The sequence below is a fragment of the Myiozetetes cayanensis genome, unplaced genomic scaffold (assembly GCF_022539395.1).
Source record: "Myiozetetes cayanensis isolate MyiCay16 unplaced genomic scaffold, myiCay2020 scf7, whole genome shotgun sequence".
Lineage (NCBI taxonomy): Eukaryota > Metazoa > Chordata > Aves > Passeriformes > Tyrannidae > Myiozetetes > Myiozetetes cayanensis.
The window spans coordinates 2,339,978-2,362,075 of NW_026087964.1; the positions used below are offsets into that span (position 1 = coordinate 2,339,978).

The 22,098-nt window shown below is 50.7% G+C and overlaps 1 protein-coding gene across 1 annotated transcript; it reads left to right on the plus strand.

Moving 5' to 3' along the window:
• Window positions 1-8,799: 8,799 nt before the first annotated feature.
• Window positions 8,800-18,413, plus strand: CD8B (CD8 subunit beta). The gene is given in 7 exon segments (XM_050338748.1): window positions 8,800-8,874; window positions 12,415-12,606; window positions 12,608-12,692; window positions 15,204-15,554; window positions 17,418-17,513; window positions 18,168-18,257; window positions 18,373-18,413. Coding segments are annotated over 7 exon segments (930 nt in total).
• Window positions 18,414-22,098: the final 3,685 nt, after the last annotated feature.

The following is a 22,098-nucleotide window of genomic DNA, read 5'->3' on the forward strand; positions in this document are numbered from 1 at the left end:
CAGCTTCTTTGCATTAGCATTTGGGAATGAGAGGTTCAAAAACAAGCTACTTATCCTAACTATTGCATTTTTACTGTGAGGGTGAACAAATAGCGACACAGGTTTGCTCAGAGAGGTTGTGGAGTCTCTGTCTGTGGAGATAGTCAAAGCCCAGCTGGAACCAATCCTGGGCACTCTGCTCTAGGTGACCCTGCTTGAGCAGGTGGTTTGGGACTCAAGAGGTCCCTTCCAACCTCAACCATTCTGTGATTCTTGCCAATTACAGGCTGCTTGGCCTGTCCTCTCCTGGACGGCCCTCTAGTAACAGAGGAGGCCATCCTTCACATCAAGGTCTGGCATGGCATGTGTCCCCACCGCTCAACGCCTACTGGGTTGCAGCCAACAGCGGAGCCAGAAGTTCTTCTTGGTGGCAAACACAGAGGCCAACCCAGTCTTGCCCTTGACTATGGAAGGATGCGCTTGGCTATCTCCAGTGTTTCCACCTGTTTCTCAATGCAGAGCCTCACCTGCCTCATCCAGTAACAAGTGGCTACCATGGCAAAGCACACACCGATCTGCGTTAGCAGTATAACTACAATGGGGTGCAGCAGCGTGTTGAAAATGCCAGTGGCCGTGGGGGACCAGCCAAAAAAAATTTCCCACCAGTGATGATCTCCCGCCCTCTTAATTCGCTCCATTACCTGTTTTATAACATTGCCATCGTGGTGAACAGTTATTAGGATCTTTTTAGCTTTGGCCTTGGCATTTTCTAACAGCTGCTGCAAATTTTCATGCTCTAACATTTCTTTTACAAGAGACAAATCCATACCGATAGGGGTGGGGGTTATACTACGATACAAGGTGTAGTTTCTGATTAGCAACTGGCTAGTAAACACAGGTGGTTTATACACAAAATCACAGCCTCTAATAGTAGCTACATTGCAAGCACACATATTTGAGTTGTTAAACACGGTCTGATTATAAGCCTCATTAATTTGCACGTATTTACACATCGTTCTGAAGCACACGCACCCTTTCCCTACATACACTAGCATGGTTTTATTACTGCTCTGGGGATTGATCTCAAAATGACACACCCCTTCTTTGGTGTCAAAGCACACGTCACTCGCCTTAAGGGCATCATCTTCGCATATGAATCCCAGCCCCCTTTCCAAAATGCAGGCTTCCAGATCTACCGTCTGCCATTTCCCACCAGACACCCTCGCCCACATGCGGTGGTCCAGGGGGTAGACCACAGACCCGTTTGTGTTAACCCCCAGGGCCACGATGGGGTAGACCTTTTCGATGCGAGCCTCCGCCACGGTGAGGACGTGGGCAACGACTGCGTTGAGGGCCTGGTCGTGGGTGAAGTTGACGAGCCTCCACCAGGCTTGGAGCTGCCGCTCCTTCTCCGTGGCCGCATCCCACACGATCTTTCGGATCTCGGTGGGGAGGACGCCGTTGTCGCCGTCTCTCAGGATACCTGCAACGACACTCTGCACCCACATCTGGGCCTGGATGCAGCTCAGAGCAAGGGATACGTTACTTTGTTCAATGCCCAGTGCTCGCAACAGCACCTGATGGTCTTTCTCATCTATTTGTTCCCACGTGGGCAACACCTCTGACACGAGCCACTGGCCCATCCCAAGGCTGGTCAGGGATGAATTCAGAGGCTTGAAGAGGCTCTGCACACCCGAGGTGACAGCCTCCAGCTTGTTTGCCAAGACCTCAGCATTCATGCTGTTGAGGACTCCCAGCCCAGCGCCTCCTCCCCCCAGCGCTGTGGCCAGCAGGTCTCTCCTGGCCCGGGTGCCCTGGAGGGAGCGGCTGTGCAGCCACGCCTGCCAGCCCGTGTGGAGGGTGGATAGGAAGGGGGCACAGTGTGGTCTGACGGAGGAAATATTAACAGTGGACAGAGACAACACCACCTTCTTCAGTGACCGGACCGGGCCAGTCAACAGCTCTTGGATGTGATTTTTCTTCACTACATAAGGGCCTATTTTGGAAATGAAAGGGCGCAAGACAGCAATGATGGAAAACTCCTTTTTAAATCCTTCAGGGCCTCCTATCCACCACTTTCCTCCAAGCTCGTGGGACATTTCTATGTTCAGGTTTCCTTGACACCATACCTGGAGGGTTATGAGCAGGTGTGGACAGCGTCCATAATCCTGATTATACCATGAAGCTTCCGTGCCTAATTCAGATCTATTAAGTGTTTTGTTCTCGGGAAAGCAGCTCACTGGAACGACCCACTTTCGGCCGTTTGGGGCAGTTACAGTCACGGTGGTGCCATCAATTTGCATCGGATCAGTTACACTTTCTTGGGAGTATTTAATTTCCAATTTTACCTGGTTGCCAATTTCAACATATGGGGCTGCATGCCAGGCCAAATAATGGCACTTTGAGATCTTAACAGCAGCAAAGGAGGGTGCTGTGGTGCTGATCTTGAATTTAAAGGACAGCCCCACGCTGTGTTGTGCCCAGAGACAGACCACAAAGACTGGCTGGACCAAAGTAAAATTGTACCAGCAGTCCAATTTTTCCACAGCACAGGTTTTTTTCTGACTCTTATTAGTTTTTACTTCAGTCACAGAGATTTGATTTACTGGTTGGTGAGTGGATGCATTAATTAGCCTGCATCCCACCTTAATTTGCTGTCCCACCGTCCCCAGCAGCTGTGGAAGTCTGTTTGTGCTATCCCAGCTCCACTCATTTTCCAAGTACACCTCTGTCCCATGCATAACCACCGTTGACAAATTTAAGCCTGTGTTAGAATTTAACCCCATGCTTCCTGTGTATTTTATGTAAGCTTGAGACCAGGGCCAATTGGTCCCAGCTTTTGTGTACCTCCTAACCCTGTGCTGGGCTGTGGCCTGTCTGTCGTGGTGCCTTTCCAAGTGGGAACGAATGACTGTTTGTTCAAGGTGCTGATGCATTGGTTGGGCACACTGGGTGCTCAGCGCTATGCACATACCAGAAAGCAAAGTAAATCCTGCAATCAGAGATTTGAAAGCATTTTCCCCGCAGCAAAAACAAGGCTGGTGATGCCACGAAGTTCGCCCTTCCCGCCGGTCACAATCGCCTTCCATTTTCCTTTATCTGCAAAACATAAGCAAGGCGGGCTCTCCAACCCCGTTAGTTTCCCTTCCATGCTTTTAATTGTGAAGAGTGGAGCCACTTTCCCTGCCTTTTTGCCCCCTTTCTGATTTCTACCTGGTACACGGAGGGGCTGGCCTTGTTCACGACCCTAACGGGCCCCATCCATTGGGGTTCCAGCACCTCGTTCTTCTCTCTAACCCCTCGATACATTACCAGGTCCCCCGTGTTCCACTCCGTGGGGCGCAGTAGCGCTCCCAGCTGCTTCTCCATCTTGGGGATTTTGGTCTCCTGCACTGAGGGGAGCTGGTGGTACGTGGCTGACACTGTCCTCAGCATGTCCTGGACCCACCTGTCCATCAGCACGCGGGGCTGCAGTTCAGCCGGGGGCTCCCCTCCTTGCCACCAGTGTTCCAGAAGCTTCGGGTCTCTTGCAGGAGGCGATTTTTTGGGAGAAAGTGCTTGAGATGCCGTGGCCCCCCGTAACGCCAGCAGGATCAGTGGGAGCTTCTGATCCCAGTCTTTTCTTTGCTGGTTCACGAGCTTCCTCAGTGCTGTCTTCAGCGGTTGATTGGGCCCCTCTGCTGAGGTGGGCTTCTGGAAATGCCCTGTGATGTGAAGCTTTTGCTTGATTCCCAGGGCCTGGCACACCCCTTTTGTGACTTCTCCGATGAAGCGTTGGCCGTGGTCTGAGTCGATCTCCTTTGGGATGCCCCACCGTGAGAAAATATGGTCTACCAGGATCTTTGCAGTTGCACTGGCCGTGTTGTTTCGAGCTGGAAATGCTTCCACCCACTTGGTGAAGTTATCACTGATCACTAGGCAATACTTGTTGCCGTGGGCTGTTTGGGGCAGAGGGCCAATAAACTCCATCTGCAACTTGCTCCACGGCCCGGAAATCCTCTGGGGGCCCAGGAGGGCTTTGGCCGCTTTGGCATCAGGATTGTTGGCTGCACACGTCAGGCAGTTGCTGACATACCTCTCCACGTCCTCTTTCATTTCAGGCCACCACCCAACACCCTGCAGCCTCACCATGGTCTTGTCTGTACCCCAATGCCCCTGCTCATGAGCCAGAGCCACCAGCTCCGTCCGGACAAGTTCAGGCACCACCCAGACTGGGTAGTCCGCCCCCTCCCTCCGCGACAGGACCAGCCCCGAGACATCCTTCCACACCTTGCACCCTTTGTACTCCTTGCCCTGTGCTAACTCCTGGAGCCTGGGGTCTTGTGCCTGCAAGCCCACCAGATCCACACTCTCCCAGTGCCTGCTGGGCACCACTGACAGAGGGCCGCTCTCTGCAATCTTGCTGGCCTTCCACATCGGCCCTTCCTTTGCACCTTGCTTGGCTTTGGCATCTGCCTCCTTGTTCCACTTGGCTTCCTCTGTCCCCTTCTTGTGGGCCTTGACCTTAATGATCTGGGCTGGGCAGGCCCTCCGCTCCGCCAGCCTGGCAAGGTACAGCAGCTTTTTGGCATAGGTGACAGGTTTGCCGTCGGCAGACTGCATGCCCCTCTCCTTCCAGAGCGGCAGCCACTCCAGCACCACACGCACCACCCAGCCCGAGTCTGAGAATATGGCCAGGGGCTGGTCTGCCAGCGTGTTCTCCAGGGCGGCTATCACGGCCACCAGCTCAGCAGCCTGGATGGAGTGCGGCAGGCACTTCCCCTTCACCACCTCCCCCGTGCCCCAGTTGACAGCGGCATAGCCCGTGTAGGGCACCCCTTCCTCGTGGTAGTTGGACCCATCTACGAACCACACAACGTAGCCTCTCTCCTTGGCCTCCTCCAGGCTGAGGCTGCTCTCAAACAGGGTTGCCCGCTTTGGCTTGGGTTCGGTAAGGGGGCCCGCTGGCTCCTGCCCATCCCTCTCTCCACTGATTACCACCCTGTAGGCACCGGGAGAGGGGTCCCCAGGGATCTCCTTGTTGGTCAGTGACAACACCCAGTTGGCCATTGCCATCCTGGGGTAGTGCAGGGGACCCTCATCCCTCTTCCCCAACAAGAGGTACGTCACAGGGGTGCAGGAGGTCCTCAGCAGCACTGGAGCTGACCCCACCACGTACTCCCAGTGCTGCAGGGCCCAGGTCAGGGCTAAAGCCTCCCTCTCATAGTCAGTGAACTGTTGCTCTGCTGGCGTCAGGAGGCGCGAGGCGTGGGCAACAGGGAGCATGTCGGCACTGTGTTGCTGCCCCAGGGAGGCCTGGAGCCCCCTCCCCGTGCAGGCCAGCTGCAGAACATAGGGGCTGTCCCCCCGAGGATGTGCCAGCACGGGAGCTTGTGCCACACTCTCCTTTAAGGTCTTTACTGCCTGGTCCTGCTCTGGCCCCCATTCCCAGGGGGTGTTCTTTCTCAGGAGGTGGCAAAGGGGGGCTGCTTTTTCTGCGTAGCCTTTGATGAACTCACGGCATAACTTCAGGAGAGACAGGAAGGACCTCAGGGTGGTGGCATCAGATGGTGCCAACATCTTCTGTATTAGCTCAACCCTCTGCTTTTCCAGTGAGCGCCCTTCCTCCCCCAGGGTCACTCCCATGAAGGAGACCTCCTTCCAGCATAGCTGGGCCTTTGTGGGGTTGATCCTGAAGCCCGTCTTCTGAACAGCTTCCAGCACCTTTGCCAGCACCTCCAGGTTCTTCTCCTTGGTCCGGGTGTGGATGAGGACATTACCAGCACAGGACAGCACGCTCTCCTGGTGGCCGAGGTGCTCCCACATCTTCACCACGTGTGCATGGCAGATGGCAGGGGCATTGTGGAAACCCGGAGGGACTCTGGTGAAAGCAAACTGCCGTCCTTGAAGGGTGAAGGCAAATTTGTGCCGGGACTCAGGGAGCAAGGGGATGGCAAGCGATGGGCTGGTCAGGTTGAGCACTGAGAACCACTTGGATCCCTGGGAGATGGCTGCCAGGATGGCAGGGTACCTGACCACTGTGGAGGTCTGCAGTGGGGTGACATTGTTCAGGGTACTGAAGTCAACTGTCAGCTTCCACGTTTTCCCATCGGCTTTCTTCAGGGGCCACACCGGGGCGTTGCAGGCGCTCTGCTGCTCCACCAGCACACCCTGGTCCAGCAAGGTTTTGACTGTGTCCCACAAGCTGTCCTCAGCCTCAGCCGGGTACCAGGGCTGAGGCTGAGGAGGGGGATCCGGTCCTTTGACTGCCACGGCAGCATCAATCTGCCCACAGTCCAGCTTGCTCCTTGCCCAGACTTTGGGGAACTGCTCCGTGACCCGTTTCACTCGGGGCTCCCACTCAGGGTGGACCAGGAGCTCAGGGGCTTTCACTGACATCACCCTGTGGCTTGCCGGGATGACAGGCACATCAATTTGTGGGCAGCGTAGCAGTGCTTGGTTTGCCAAGTCCACCACCACCCCCATCTTTGTCAGTGCAGAGATGGCTAAAATTCCCAGCTTTCCCTTTATTTCCATTTTCCCAAATTTTTCAGACCCTTTGGCAGTCCCAATTTCAAAGGGTACAGGCCCTGTGAACGGCACTGGGGATTTTTGGCCGTCCGGCCCTGTCAGTTCAATAATTTCAGAGGTTTGGAAGATCCCGGCTTTGCCGGAGGCCACATTCAGAATTGAATAAGAGGCACCAGTATCAATTAACATCACCTGTCCAAGCACCCCTCCTCCAATAGTTGTATCAACTATCGGACGCCCCCACAAATCGGTGTTAATTGGTGCCACAAAAAGGGGCGATGCAGGTGCCTGGCAGCCCTATTGCTGAGCCTTAGACCCCGGGTCAATCGGGTGGGAGCTGCTGTGCTTTTTGGCCTCATGCAGGGCCAGTTTTTGGAAGAGCTCCGCATCCGGCAAGCCATCGATGTCCTCCTGTTTCTCGTATTTTATCAAGCGCTTCCTCAGCTCAGCCCGCCAAGGGTTGGATTTCTGAAACCTCATCCCTTGCTGGTTCTCCTTCCCCAAGCCCCCCTTGCCATCGAGATCTTTTCGGTTGTCTCCTTGCATTTTCCTCATCCCTGCATTTTGGAAAGGCATGGCCGAGGGTTTCCCTTTCTTCCCCCCCACCATGTACCCCGGGAATGCCTGCTTTTGCAGCTCAAAATTCTGGGTCAGGATCTGCTCCAGCTCAGACAGCGGCTTTTTGGCCGCGTCCCCACCAGCGATCACCCTCAGGGGGGGTGTCAGCCCCACCACCAGAGGCTCCTTGAATTCAGGCCTGTCAAAATCAAGGGGGGAGTCCTTTGATCCAGGCAACCCAGCCATCTGGTAGAGCATCTTCTTACGGTTAACGTAGGCATCTGGCCGCTCCTCGGGGTTCTGCTTCTCCTGGTGGAAGAGCACTAAGGGGTTGACCTCTGGGAAGAACACCTTCAGCACGGCCAGCTGCACGTCCCTGATGTCCTGGACATTGCCCATCTGCACATCCCCTGGCAGTGCCGCAAAATCATCTGGTTTCATGCACTTTCTCACAACGTCTATCAGGTCACTCACGAAGTTGCCGCTCTGGCACTTGGGCAGACGCTGGACCCGGGACAGCCAGTTGATGGCTGTCTCCTTTGACAGTGGCCCCAGCATCTTCCCCACCGTCTTGAGCTGCTCAGGGGTAAACCAGAGCACAGCCCTATTGGTGTCTATGGGCTGGAGTGGGACGTGGCTGACTGGCTCCTCATGTGGGGCCTTTTTGTCTTTGGAAGCCTCTGCCTCCCCTGCTTGCAGCTGGCAAACCTCCTCCCGCAGAGGAGCATAAGGGGACGGCCTAGTGGGGCCGTTGGCACCCCACACATCATCCTCATAATCATAGTGGGGTGGGTGCGTGTCCAGGGAGTCCTCCCCCTCCCCATTCCCAATCTGGCTCCTCTTGCCCTTGATGGCAGCCACAATGCCCCTCGACACCCCCAGCTCTGCTTCCAGCTCCTGGATCTTGGCATGGCATACCTTGTGATCAGGGCCAGTGCCCCGGTCCCGCTGGACGTCCTGCAGGACCGCCCGCACCGCGCTCTGCGCGTCGTGGGTCTCCCCGATCCACCTGCCAACCTCCTTCTTCAGCTCCTCCGATTTCAGCTTCTCATACCCCAGCTTGTTTTCCAGCCGGGTGATCTCCACGGCGCTCCGCAGAGAATCCCCACACAAACCCTGCACCTCCGCCCGCAGGTTGTCCACCTGAATTTTGAGCTCAGCCTTGTCCTGCTCCAAGGTCTGCACGTTCTCAAGAGCCTCCTTCAGCAATCTGGACAACTCCCTGCCCACCATCAGCAAACCCTGCAAAGCTGCCCGCTTCTTGCACTTGTTCGTGGGTTTGGGCTTTTTGTTCTCCTCCGACCAGCTCTCCCACTGCTGGCAGAGCTGCTGGTAAGCCTCGGGGCCCTGGAAGGACCCCGGGGACCAAATTGCGGGGAGACACTTCTGGAGCACGAACTGCTCCAGCTTCCAGCTGCTAACGATGTCGGTCATCATGGTGAACAGGGCACGAGGTCTGAGACGGCTCCGTCTCAGGGCAAAGCTACCATAACACGAGCGCACCACCGGCCCACCCTCGGAGCAAGGCTGCGACCCCGCGACCCGCCCCTCCGAAAAAACCCCCCGGGGAGACGCCGAACCCGGGCGCGGGGGAAGGGGAACGTGGGGAAGGTGGGAAAGGGTGACCGCGGCCGAGCCGGCAGCTGCCGCCACCCGGCAGCTCCCGGGAAGGGGACGGGGAAGGGATGCGGGAGAAGCAAGGCAGAGGCAGAGTAGGACCCCAGTAATAAGATCTCACCAATCCTTGGCTGAATGTCCTGGCAGTCCCGGGAAGATGGAGACGGTCGCTGCAGAGTTCCAGCAGATCTCGGCACCTTTGAGGGAAAGGTGGTCCCGACGTCTCCGCCGGGTGATTTTTATAGCCATGGCAGGTCGTTGTTTTGGGATAATAACACCTGTGTTTGGTTTCTCGGTGGCTTTTCCTCCTCCACGTGCTGCCTTCCCAAGGACACTTCCCTTGTCTTTCCTTATCCTCTTCAACACTGATTAGGAAACTGAAATCAAACGGCAGCACCTGCTCTGCCCCTTATCTATTTGGGGGGGTCCAGGATTAGTCACCACTCGCTCACGCTAACTTCTGCTTGCACCAAGTATCCTGAAGAGGGAGAGCTGGAGCCTGTCCTCTCAGCGTCCATCCTCCCAAATCCCCCCGTGGCCCCCTCATTTGCTGCACACCCCATTAGCACCTGGGATCTGGGGGGAGATCACACATGGGGCTCACACCTGACACCTCTAACACACACAGTCCCTCCAAACCACCCCCCAAGCACAGATTTGTTTGCCAAGGGGGATGAAATGGCAGGAAAATTTACTCAGTTCACCATTTAGATCCATTTTGGTATCTGGTCTTTAAAAGCAGCATTTTTCCATGCCACAACCCAGCTCATCATACACTGGCATGTACCTTGGGGGTAACCCCATGACATGTCAGCAGTCTCAGCTGTGATATTGCATCAGCTGAATTACAGCTGTAAATCTGCACCTGCAAAGGCCCCCCCCAACCTCATCCTACAAACCACATCTTAGCTTGCAGCAGTTAGAAAATTTGACCCACTTATTTTGTTTTGAATTTTTTTCTACTATCACACAAAGAAAAAGGTTGGGGAGGGTCTTGTGCAGGGCCAGGAGTTGGACTCGATGATCCTTGTAAGTCCCTTACAACTTGGCATATTCTGTGATTCTGTGATCTGACTCAGTGAAAATGCTATCATTTTCATCACTGCTTTTACCCCTAATGAAATACTCCAGGAGCTACACCCTTCCTGGGAATAAAACCATTTCAAAAAAAATTAAAAATGGACAAAAATATTCACATGTGGCTGCTTGAATCCCAGGGAGTTTCTGTCCTGTACTTCATTATGCCCAACAGGCCCTTATTTCTAGGTACTGCCCAGCTGGACAGTGTTGGACCAGACTTGGGGCTGAGCAACCTTCCCTGGCCCCAAAAGTCAGCCCTCATAGCCCCAAAAGCACATAGAGAATGCATTTTCCCCCTATTTTTCTTGCAGCTGTTTTCTCTGGCCTTGAATTTACAGCCCAGATGCAGTTACCTCTGCTGAAGCAAAGGAGTTTAACAGAGATGAAACTCCAGCCAGGTCCTGCTTCTTGGCTGTAAACCATGTTTTTCTACCCCAATGCTTTTCTCCAGCCCCCAAAAGAAACACTTTGCTGTAGGAAACTCATCACAGGGAGTAAGGAGACAGTGAAAAATGAAACAAAGCACCAGGAGTGAGTGTCAGCATTGTGAGGTGGCCAGGATGCAGGCTGGGGAAAAAGAAGAGGGGCTGTTTCCCACTGGGATGGGTCCACAGGGAATTGGCTGGGCTGGGGACAGGGATGGTTGTCTTTAATGTCAAAAAAAGGGTAAAATTACCCTAAAAATTGTGCAAAAGCACCAAAATTCAGTGATTCCCCCCCACCTTGGCCCAGCCGTTAGCCAAACACTCGTGATTAGGAGCCGCTGTGCCCCAGCAAGGTCACCAACAAATCTTGCTTATGTGTGCAGATCAGATCAACTTGCACCCTTCTTTCCTCCCCTACTTTCTTCCCAGGACAGCAGCCCCAAACAACGTGGGGATGTCATAAACAGCAGCTGTCTCCTACCCGTTCCCACAGCGCTTTGATTTTTGTTGGCGATGGACTGCCAGACAAAAGCATCCCTCCTTCAAAATGTTTTCTTGCAGGAGCGATACCCAGTCCTGGGAACAGTCAGTAAACGGTTTCACTGCGTATAAACAGCAGCTTCAAAAAAAAAAAATTAAAGTTAGTCCCTGTTCCTGCTCACACACTACGCTTTTACATGGCACATATTCCTTTTTCTTTCCATAGGTAAAAGTGCTGCAGGGAAGCTGCTATAATGCCTTGGGGAATCATCCCAGTGTAACATCCCCGTGTTCGAGGTTGTAGTGGTGACAAAAGCCAGCTCTTGGACAAACTCTTGTCCTGGCCAGGAAGCCTGAAGATGCTCCAGGTGACAAGAGGAGAAAAGAGAGACACAGCCATTGCAACAGCCAGGGATCCTGGACTCATTTCACTGACCTCACCACAGGGATAAAGGGAAAATTCACTTGCAGAAGTATTTCTCATATTAAGCACTCCCTGCCCTCCCCCCACGCAAAAAAAGAGGTGTTTTGCCCCATTCTGGGCAGGCCCCAATTTGGGAGTGATGCGAAACAAAAGGGGGCAGATGAGCAGGAGGTGAGGAGGGGAGAGGCAAGTGTTGCTCCGTCCAACGTTAGGGGCTCAGCTCTTGAAAACAAGAGCTTAAAAGCACTGAAATGGGTTTGAAAACACTAAAATTACTTTCTCCTGCCAGGAAAGAGTTAAGGAGAAGTTCAGCCCACCCTAAATTTTAGCAGCTGAGCGCTTTGTGGCAAGGCTTTCGCAGTTAGCAACCAGCTTCGAGCAGGAAACTATTTTGAACAGAGAAGGGGAGAGGACGTGTTACATCATCATGGAAATATGTAGTACAAAATGGTCCAAAAACTTACAGTGTAGAAAATGCAATATAATTTTTTGTATTCATCTGCCAGCTCAACCCTGGGGGAAGTTTCTCAGTGGCCCCATGTGAGACTCCCCTTGCTGGGGAGATGCTGGGGTGTTGTAAAGATCTCAAGTATCTGCTCAAGAGGGACATAAAACTGAACCTCACTTGGCAGCAAAGAGAGCAGTAAAAAAATAAAAGTAATAAATAAATAATAAATAATTTACTTTTTTTCCTGATCATGCAAATATTGAAGGCTGCTGACACCAGTTCACCCCTTTAGCTTCACATTATGTGTTTCCCATCTTTGAATCCCAAACCCTAAGTGCTTCAAACCTCTTCCTCACAAAGACATTTCAAAGCCACTCTGATATTTTACCATTTGAATGATAAAATCATGACATTCTGCATATTTCAGAGCGCTGTCACAGCTACCAAAACAGCACATGCTGTGAGGTGGGGAGCCCCAGCAGAATTTCCTTATTTTTGTGGTTTTTCAGCCACAAATTTGTTTGAGGTTTCTTGCTCTTGACTTCAAAGTTTTCTGTGATGCCTCACATCTCTGTTTTATGGTGGGTTGGTCTGGCGTTCAGCATTTTCCAGAGAAAAACACCTCCTGCTAAAAATTCTGCTGAAGAAAACAGCCCCACAGGTCAAACTGCATCTTTTCCTTGTTTTGAATGCCTTTTGATTTCAGCAGGGAAGAAACCAGCCAAAATTCATCCATCCCTGCTTTTGCCTTTAATGCCGAGCTCCTCCGTTAGTCATTTTTTTAATTTCATAGAAGTAGGTTAAAAGAAGGAAGAATAACTAGGCGGTGAAATATGAAGAAATCATAATTAAAAATCAATGAGGTTTTTTTTTTTTTTTAAATGTTCCTAAAGGGGGTTTGAGGTCCCCTGTGCAGTGCTAGACGTGGGGTTCAGCGTGGAAGAAGCTGCCGTGCTGAGGCTCCAGGTGCTGCCGTGGCAGATGCGCTTTGGCAGCCGTTGGTGAGACATCTGCGCTGGGACGGGGAAGAACTTCCTGAGGTGAAGCCATCCCTTCCAACAGGAGGTGACTGTGGGTGGAGAAGGGGGAGCTGGCACAAACCCCTCTGTCACTGACTCTGCCACCATGGCCCGGCCGTGGCTCCATCTCTGCATCTGCCTCCAGATCCCAGGTAAGAGGGACGCATCTCTTAAGGGTTGAGGGCACCTAAAATCGTAGTGGAACCTCTCCTCTGCTCTACTCGAGCCCGTGGGATGCGTTACACAGCATCTGGATGATGGGAGTTTAAACATACAGGCATAGTATAGATCTACAGGATATTATCACCTATCTCCGCATGATTTTGGATTGTGCCATTAGCAACATGCTTTTGGTCAGCCCTGGATTGGTCAGGCAGTGGGACTAGGTGGTCACTGTAGGTCCCTTCCAGCTGAAATAGTCTGTTCTATTCTATTCTATTCTATTCTATTCTATTCTATTCTATTCTATAATTTATACAGAGCTCAGTACATAATGGTATAGACACCACAGAGTTTGTTTTTACTGCACCCTCAGTAAAGATGGACTGCAGGAAGCTGCTGGTGGAGAAATTAAAGTAGCACCTGTCTATGCTGCCTGCGTAGCATGAAGGCAATAAACATCCCATCAAATTTCCTTCTAAATCATCCAAAGACTGAGTATTTCCCAAGGGCCACAGCTGGAATTGGTGTGTTATAAAACTGTGCTGCCTAATATCCTATAGATCTGTATGGTGGCGAGCCCGCTCAGAAAACGTCAATAAATGAGAGTTTGCTCTGCACACATAAAGGGAAAAGAGACCATTTTTAAGGCTGGTCTGGCCAAGCACGTGCAATCACCATGATTCCCTGTGGTCCCCCACCAGAAAAGGGAACAGGGAGGTTTTGGAGGGAGAGTGAAGGTATGACAGAGGATGGGTTTTTCTGCTCTGGCTTCATCCCAGCTCACCCCACTGGAGCTTGACCACTTGTCCACTGAGCTGAGATTTTCCAGGATCCCTCTGCATCCTTTCTGACTCATTTAACAATCTCTCCAACAGCTCAAGGAGAAGCTTTTCATGAAGAGTTAAGTTTCCCAGCCAGAAAGAGTTAAGTGGCCAGCCAGACCTCAGGGCAGCCTGAAACCCCCATACCCCTACACATTTCACCCCTAAAAACCACACGGGTGTTTGCCAGAGCAAAGTTTGGGACAATTGTACCCTAAAACCTGAAAATTCTGTATTTTAATGATAAGGAGACATTGATATTGTCACAGAGCCAGAGGATGTGGTGAAGTGCTGCGGCTGCAATGCCTGAATTTCAGCACTGCAATATCAGGGCTCTGCAGAGATGGGGTCATCAGTGTGGGGACAGAGGAAGGCTCTGGACCTGGATCAGTCACCAGAGCCCTCTCCTCTGCCTGTCCCATTGGGAACATGGGGGACATCCAGGCCTGGCGCCACAGTGATGGCTTCAGGTGTTCTTGCGTCATTCCAACCCATTCCCGCACCACTGGGTTTGCAGGACCGCATGAGGATGCATCAGCTACTGTAAGCAGCTTTGGGATTTTGAAGAAAAAGGGACATTTTAAGGAAAAAAAAATTTTAAAAAGACAAGAAATGTGTATTGTTGAGTTTTTTTCACAGCTCTAAAATGGTCCTGGGAAACAGACGGGGGAAGCGAGACCGTCCTTATCTTCAGAGGGCTGTTTTTCACTTGGCTGTTTTTCACTCGGTCTCAAAGTATCTGGAGTTTTGAAGGACTGTTTGCTGAACAGAAAGGATCACAAGTTACCTGTTATCCTTCTCACAAGGACAGTTTCTCCCTCACACACAGACACCGCTCACATCTGCCTGGGCCAAACACAACTTAGATAATTTCCAACAGAAGCTGCAAAGCCCAAACAGGGAGATGTGATACCAAACCAGAGCTTTGAACCCCACCGCTACCCCTCACTCCCTCTCCATTCCCAACGTCTCGAAATTCCTATGAAAATAACATTGTCAGAAAAGTACCGTAAAATTGGTGCATTTTGAGATGTTTTGCACATTCTTTGGTCTTTCTTCTGCACCTGAGATGTTTATCGGCATTGCATCTGTTAGAAGAAAAACCTGGAAAATAAGTTAAGGGGCTAAAAAAAAAACAACCTTTTTTATTCTCTAAAAAGAACAGGGAAAAGGAGGACAGAAGAGAGGCATCCACAGGAGCAGGTGGGGATGCCCTGCCCTACACATACAGCCGTGAGGACTCTCCAAACCATCCCTCCATCGCTCTCCCTGACACTGAGCCTCCTCCTTAGATGATTTTTTACAGGGCAAACTCTACAACTAGGCTTGACAGAAAAATAGCTGGTGAACCCCAAAAGGTTTGTGAGGAAATATGGGAGTGTCCTGGTAAAACTGCTCCTGTTTCTCACTTATGTGATCCCCTCATCTGTGACTACTTGCTTTTATTAAGCCCATCAAGAAAATCTGTACTTAGCATGGAAGAAAAATAATGAAACCCTGAGATTAGCTCAGGTTAAAGCATGGTGCTATTAACACCCAGCTCGTGGGTTTGATCCCCATATGGGCCATTCACTTCAGAGCTGGACTAGATGATCCCCGTGGATCCCTTCCAGCTCAGAATATTCTGTGATTCTGAGAAAACAAAATAATAATTGTGTGTTCCTGTCTCTTTTTTCTTAGGCTTCTGTACAAACCTACTCTTATCCCAAACTCCAGAGCATATTTTAGCCCAGACTAACAATAAAACAGAAATCCTCTGTGAGCTGAAGAAGGAGCACACTGGGCTGTACTGGTACCGCTGGAGCCAGGAGAGGCAAATCTTCGAGTTCCTGATATTTTCCAACTTGATGGGCAAAACCACATATGGTGCAAACATCAGCCAGGACAAGTTTAGTGTCCATGGGACAAATGCCCACAACTCCTACAGCCTGCACATCAGCCACCTCCGTGCCTCGGACAACGGCATCTATTACTGCTCCGTCTCCCAGTCCTCCCAGCTCTTCCTGGGCAGTGGGACACAGCTCAATGTGGGTAAGCATCACCCCCAGGCTTCCAAAACATGCCACCAGCAGCCTGTGATGAGGCCCCCTGTGTAAGGGGTGATGAGGGTTGGCAGATTCTTCTCAATTTTGACATGCAAGGTTGGGGCTCTGCGGTTTTTCTGAAGAGATCTATGAGACCGGATAGAGCAGAAAATACAGGAACTTTTTGGCCAGCTGCGTGAGACAGTCCCTTTGCCATCAGCAGTTGCTCTGCTGTGGCCATGCCCTGAGCACCCCATCAGTCCTAGTGGTTTAGGATTTCCATGGGAAGACCCTCAGCCCAATATCAGATATTGCCATGCCGTTTGTATTTCTCATCCCCCGCTGCACTTCGGATGAGAGGCTGGATGTGTGCCCTGCTCAGCTCCCAGGTCCTTCCATGCCATGGTTATTCCTTACCCTCCCTCCCAGCGACAACCCTGAGGATGGAGGACATCACCCCTCACATCTCTGGGGTGGGTCTGACAGCAGCTTTCAAGCCCATCCTTCACGTAAATAACTGAAATGGAATTTATTCCTCAAGGCTCCCATCCTGCTATCCCTGGGGGGCTCTAACCAGAAATCAGAGCTGTCTGCAGGTGGGAACTGGGGGAGAAATGCTTTAGAGACATCTGGGTCATACAGAAGCTCTTTTCAGCCCATTTTCCCTTTGACCAGAGAGCAGGAGTTGATGTAGAAAAACTAATGTATTTGAAGTAGGATTTAGCCCTCCTTTTGCAGACTTTAAGGGAGACAAATAACTTATTTAACCAAGATATAAATAACTTATTTAACCAAAATGCAGAGCTACACTTCTGACCCTAAAGCAGCCCCAGTGTCCCAATTTTTCTGGGTTGTTTTTGCAAATATCCCCGACACTTTGAGATGCCTAAGAAATCCCTTTTGGATTCTTGCTGGCTTAGTGAAAAACTGTTTTAAGATAAAGGAGAACTGTTTTTTATCAACTGGGCACATATCTCTGTGCAAAGCATGAAAAACAGGCTTGAAGTGCAGCTTAATCAAGGACACTCCAATTAAAAACTGAAAAACAGCAGGTGTTCTGGGAGGATTCAGGCTTTGCTGGATGTTTTCCTTTTTTCGTTTTAGTTCTCATGATAAAAAAATTTTCTTTAAGTTCCTTTTCTTTAAGTCTACTGTAATGTAAAGGAGCAGTTGTGCAGATATATCCCAGGCCCCTGATGTCTCATCTTTCCATGTAAAAGCACGGTAGTTTCCATAGGAATTTCCATCCTTGATAGAAGCGGAAAAATTAGGTTTAAATCACCTAAAATTTTGAAGAAGTGTGGTTTGAGCAGTCAGACATACAGCTATTAAATTACATTACTGGGATATTTTTTCTGACCAACTTTACTGAGAGATGAATATGCTCCATTGTAATTCAGATACACCAGAATTAAGTCCTGCCCTCACTTTATCAGGAAAAAAAAATTCCCATTTTGAACAAAGATTAGAGCAATCTGAATAAGGAAAAGATCCAGGGACCCCTAAAAACCTCCCAGTGCTACTGAAATCTCCCGCTACCCATGATTTTGTGCAGTGCTGATGAGATGGTGCGTGGCAGTAAATGTAGCTCAAAAAAGTTTGATTTTTTTTTTCTCTGCCTAAGCCTTCTGCCCTTCTTTTCCTAGTCTTTTGTTTGATTAACACCTTTACAAGCTCTTTGTAACTTCTGTGGCCCCCAAGAGGTTCGGGTCAAGCTCCCGTCCCCTCTGGGTGACACAGCCCTTTGTGGAGGTTACTGGTTGGGACTAGTTTTAAGGGCCAAAATTTCCAGCCCTTCTTGCCTGCTGTTTGGGATCTCTGCTGCACTCAGTGCTACACTGACCATCCTCTTCTTCTCCTTGTCCCTCAGTGGATGTTTTGCCTCTGCCTTCAAAGACCACTCAGACACCGGTCTCCAAAAAGCCCATGAGGTGCATAACCAAGTGCAAAGCTATCAGCAAGAAAGGTATGACATGGGGTTGGCTCAGACTGCCTTGCAAGAGGGGTTTGCTGAGCTCCTGGGGGCCCCCAGGGTCCAGCTGGAGGTTGTCCTGGGGACAAACCTGTTTGTCCTGGGGGCAACCACAATGTCAGTCTGCAGGAGTGGGTGTCAGGGTGCACCTGGACCCACTGCTCTGGATGGAGCTGACCTCTCCCTTTAGGAGGGATTCCCTGAGATATCCACAGGTTTAGGGGCCAGGATGCATTTCAGTTTAGGTTATCATGAGCTCAGAGCTTAGTTCCCTTAGTTCCCTTAGTTCCTTAGTTCCCTTAGTTGCCTTCTTTACTGTAAGGGTGATTGAGCACTGGAACAGAGTGCCCAGAGGGGTTGTAGCATTTCCCTCACTGGGAATATTTTGGGAATATTCAAAAGCCCTCTGGACACAATCCTGGGACATGTGCTTTAGGATGACCCTGCTGTGACCCACTGTGGTGTCTTCCAGCCTTACCCATCCTGTGATTCTGTGATGCATCTTTCAAAGAACTTCTCATGTGCTCACATCTCTACCCCTCCTCTGAGGGCCTGCCTTGCTTTTCTCCCTTTCCCACCCCACACTCCATCCCCCAAAGCTGCCAGGGCAGGATGGTGCCAGGTTCTGAGTCCCCTCCCACTCTCCAGGTCCCTGCAGCCCCCTGATCTGGATCCCTCTGGCTGCTGGTGTCCTGCTCCTCCTGCTGAGCCTGATCTCCATCGCCCACCGTCTCCACCGTAAGCATCCTGCCAGCCCTGGGGGAAGACGAGGGGTGTCAGGCCCTGGGACAGCCCAGGAATGGGATGGGAACTGGGAGGGGTGCTGGGACTGATGGGCACTGTCTCTCCCCAGGCATTCGGCGCAGGCTGTGGCTGCGCATCCACCGGCAGTAAATCCCACCGGCTCCCCTGCATGATGCTGAGCACTGCCTGGACACGACCCAGAAGGAACATTACAGGGGACAGACGTGGGCTTGAAGCAGAAAAGAGACATTTCTTTCCTGCAACAGACCACAACTTTAATGTTTTCACCGGCACAACATCTGGTGAAAGGACCAGCCTGGATTCCACGGCACCCTGAGCACTTTTCACAGGGGGCTGAGCAGGGCAAATGTCACAGCTGGGTCTGCACAGGGGGAAGGGGGCTGGTGTACCAAAGGGGTTCAGGTGGGCTGGAAAGGTGCTGGGAGCTTTAGGGTTGCTCCTGCTAATGCTGATTGATAAGATTTTGTTAATGAACTCCTTGAGAACAACCAGCAGGGATGGGGTGGGGGCAGGACCCTGCGTACATTGTAAAGACCCTGTGCAGGAATGTTTAATAGCAAAAGTGAATTTATCATTCAGCCATTTTGCTCTGGTGTCTTGAGGCCCTGCTTGATGAGAGAAACAGTTGTGCAGCAAGCAAGGAACCATGGCACCTGCCCAAGAAAGAATTAAAGCAGCTCCAGGGGGTAGCAGATCTGGGAGGGTGTTTTCTCCCATGGGAGACTGCAAACAGCCAAGAGTGGGAGAGGAGAGCCAGACAAAGACATGCACACAAGGCCAAACACCTGGCTGGGCCTGAAGGTCAACACCACCTCTGAGAGCAAACAGAGGCAGCCAGGGGCTGGCCCTGAGCCCATCAGCACGGCACAGCCATCAGGAACTGCCCTGAGTGATGTCTGTGCGTGCTGAGCCCCAGCCCTGCTGAGCCCTGAGTGATGTCCATGTGTGCTGAGTCCTGAACAACACCCATGTGTGCTGAGCCCCAAGTGATGCCCACATGTGCAGAGCCCTGAGTGATGTCCATGTGTGCTGAGTCCTGAACAACACCCATGTGTGCAGAGCCCTGAGTGATGCCAGAATCAGAAAAGGTCACCCCAAGGGATGTTAGCAAGGCTCAGCTGCTGCCTAGGGCTCCAAGGCAGATGTGGGGCTAGAAATTTGGCATCTTTCTTAGCACAGGCAGTGGGAACTTGGTCTCAGCTGCACCCCCAGCCCCACATCTGCTCAAACACATGCACCAGCACAAGGCTGTGCCAGCTACTGGGAGGGCAAAGGGAAGGTGGTCCAGACACCTCCTGTCTCCAGCGTGGGTGGGAAGGCCAACAGCTATTTTTAATGCTGGAGAAGCAGCAGGAATCTCCTGTCCTGCACGTTGCATGTGTCTTTACAGCTGCCCACAAAACAAGGGCTGGTGTGACTCCAGAGTCCCCAGGGATGGGGCTAACACAGTCTTGTGACGAGCTTGTGAGTGTAAAGCATCATACTGGAAGAGCAGCATCCCCTCCCCTCCCACCCAGCCACACGGAGCTGCCACTTTCCACTTTAATAATGATTTTTTTGGATAGCTTGGTCTCAAACCAGACCATAGGTTCTTACCCCACATGATGCAGCAATAAAGCCAGCAGTGGACCATGCTGAGCCAGCTTTCCCAGGCTGTGACACTCACCCAAGCTCTCAGACCACCCAGCTGATGGACACAGGGGACATCGGCCCCAGACCCCATCCCACCACAGATGCTGCAGGGGAGGGGGGCTCTGAGCATCTCTGATTCCAGTACTTCACAGTTTGTCCTCTGTGAGAGCTCAAATGAACTAAACCCACCATTTCCTACCCTGAAAGTAGTGCACAGAGCTTCACCTCAGGCAGCAGTTGGTTCTTCTGACATGTAATTTTCACAAGACAGCTGTAAGAAAACCCCTTTGAGACTTCCCACGGGCAAAGGTTTATTCTTTCAAAAACAGGGTTTTTCCCCCTGCTTGCAGCTGCTTTTGAAATCCCAGTTCTCTTTCCCACACTTGAGGTGTCCTGACTGTAATGTCTGTGCCTTCCTCAGCTCTCCCACCTCTCAGCCAGCACAGGAGGTGGCCTCCCATGGCCAAGCAGCCAGGGCTGGGTCTGGGCAGCAAAAGGCAGGCTGCACACCTCAATCCTCCTCTCCCACAGGAAGGTGAGCAGCCTCAGGTGTAGCCCTGCCCAATCCACTCCTCCTTCCACCATCCCCCTGCTCAGGACATCCCCACAACATCTGACCCTCGCTGGAACCCACCAAGACAGCACCGTGCTGTCTTGAAAGACTTCGGCCACTTATCCCTACTCCAGTAACATCTGCTCAAAGGATAGGGATTTACCTCTCAGCTCTCTGCCCACCTGAAGCAAAGAGTTTGCTCCATGTCTGAATTCCCCAATTAGGCTTCATTATTCCTTTGTAATTTGAAAACAACAAAACAAAACAAAACCAAGCCACCCAGATACCACATCATATGTGTGCAGTAAAAACAAGAGGGGACAGCAACAGCCAAGGATGGTGCCTGGCCTGTTGAAACACAGCTTTGGGCAGTTTACCAATGGAAATGATGAAAATAATGCTAGTAATTTCTCTAGTCATCAATAGGGTGTTTTAGTCAGTAAACCTGGGAGAGATTTTAGCTGCAGGTTTCACAGCTGCGAGAGCCGATGGAATAAAAACTCCTCCCATCTCACAGACTTTTTCCCAGAGCATACATAAGCAAGAAGCAGAAACAATAATAAAAAGATGTTTTTATGCCTAAGAAAATTAGCTGAGTCCCCTGATGTCTGCAACTTCCATGCTGAGAGTACACTGATGATGCCAGTCAAGGGTCAGGGATGCTACATTATGTTGTAATATATAGGGCAAAGGGATTCTTCCATCGTGAAAACCAGTGGGAAAGTATTTCTGTGCATCTCTGTCAATGGCCTAATCCCTGGATCCATGCAGAGAGGGAAAGAGAGGTGATGGCAGTGCCTGTCACAGCGTCGCTTCAGCCACGATGTCCTGCCAAATGAGGGTCCCTGATTTATTCCTTGTTTCCTTCCAAGGATGGATCAGCCTTCTCCTGTCTCCCACTGTCACCCTCCTTCCTGCAGCAAGGAACATCCACCCCTAGAAGGGAAAATAATGGGATTTCATATATAATGCCAAACCCTCACTTCAGCAGTAAATAGATGATGTCATCTGAAATGACAAGAGGAGACACCACAAAATTTGGACGAAGAAGAAAGGCTTTTGCAGAGGACAAGGAGGGGTTTGCAGACCTGTGGATTCAAGCACAAAGCATTACCTGTGTTGTGCTCATCCCCACGAATTATTGGGCAAGAAATTGTAAAAGAGAACAGAAATTACATGGTGCAACAGTCTGTTATTATTGTTATTCCTTTTACCTTGTATAGTATATATAGTATATATATATACTATATATATATAGTATATATATCATATCTATTCTTAGAGCATACTGCATATATGTTCCTTATAGAATAAATAATATAGAGACAATATATAGAGAATATAGAAAATATATATTCTATATTATAAAAAAGATATAAACAGTGCATACCTTGAAAGAATTAAAATATTCAAAGGACAGAGATGCAGAGCAGAAATACAGGTATTTCAGGCATTGCAGTAAATAGTTTTCATGTTTTTGTCAAACTTCTCTAAATGCATTTTTACAAAATTTCCAGTCTTTACAGAATATTTCAGTTGTTGATCTAATATTGGAAGTGCTCTTTTTTATTATTATTCTTTTAAGCTGCCTGGTCATTTTTATGTGGGTGGTCTGTGTTTTTATGATAC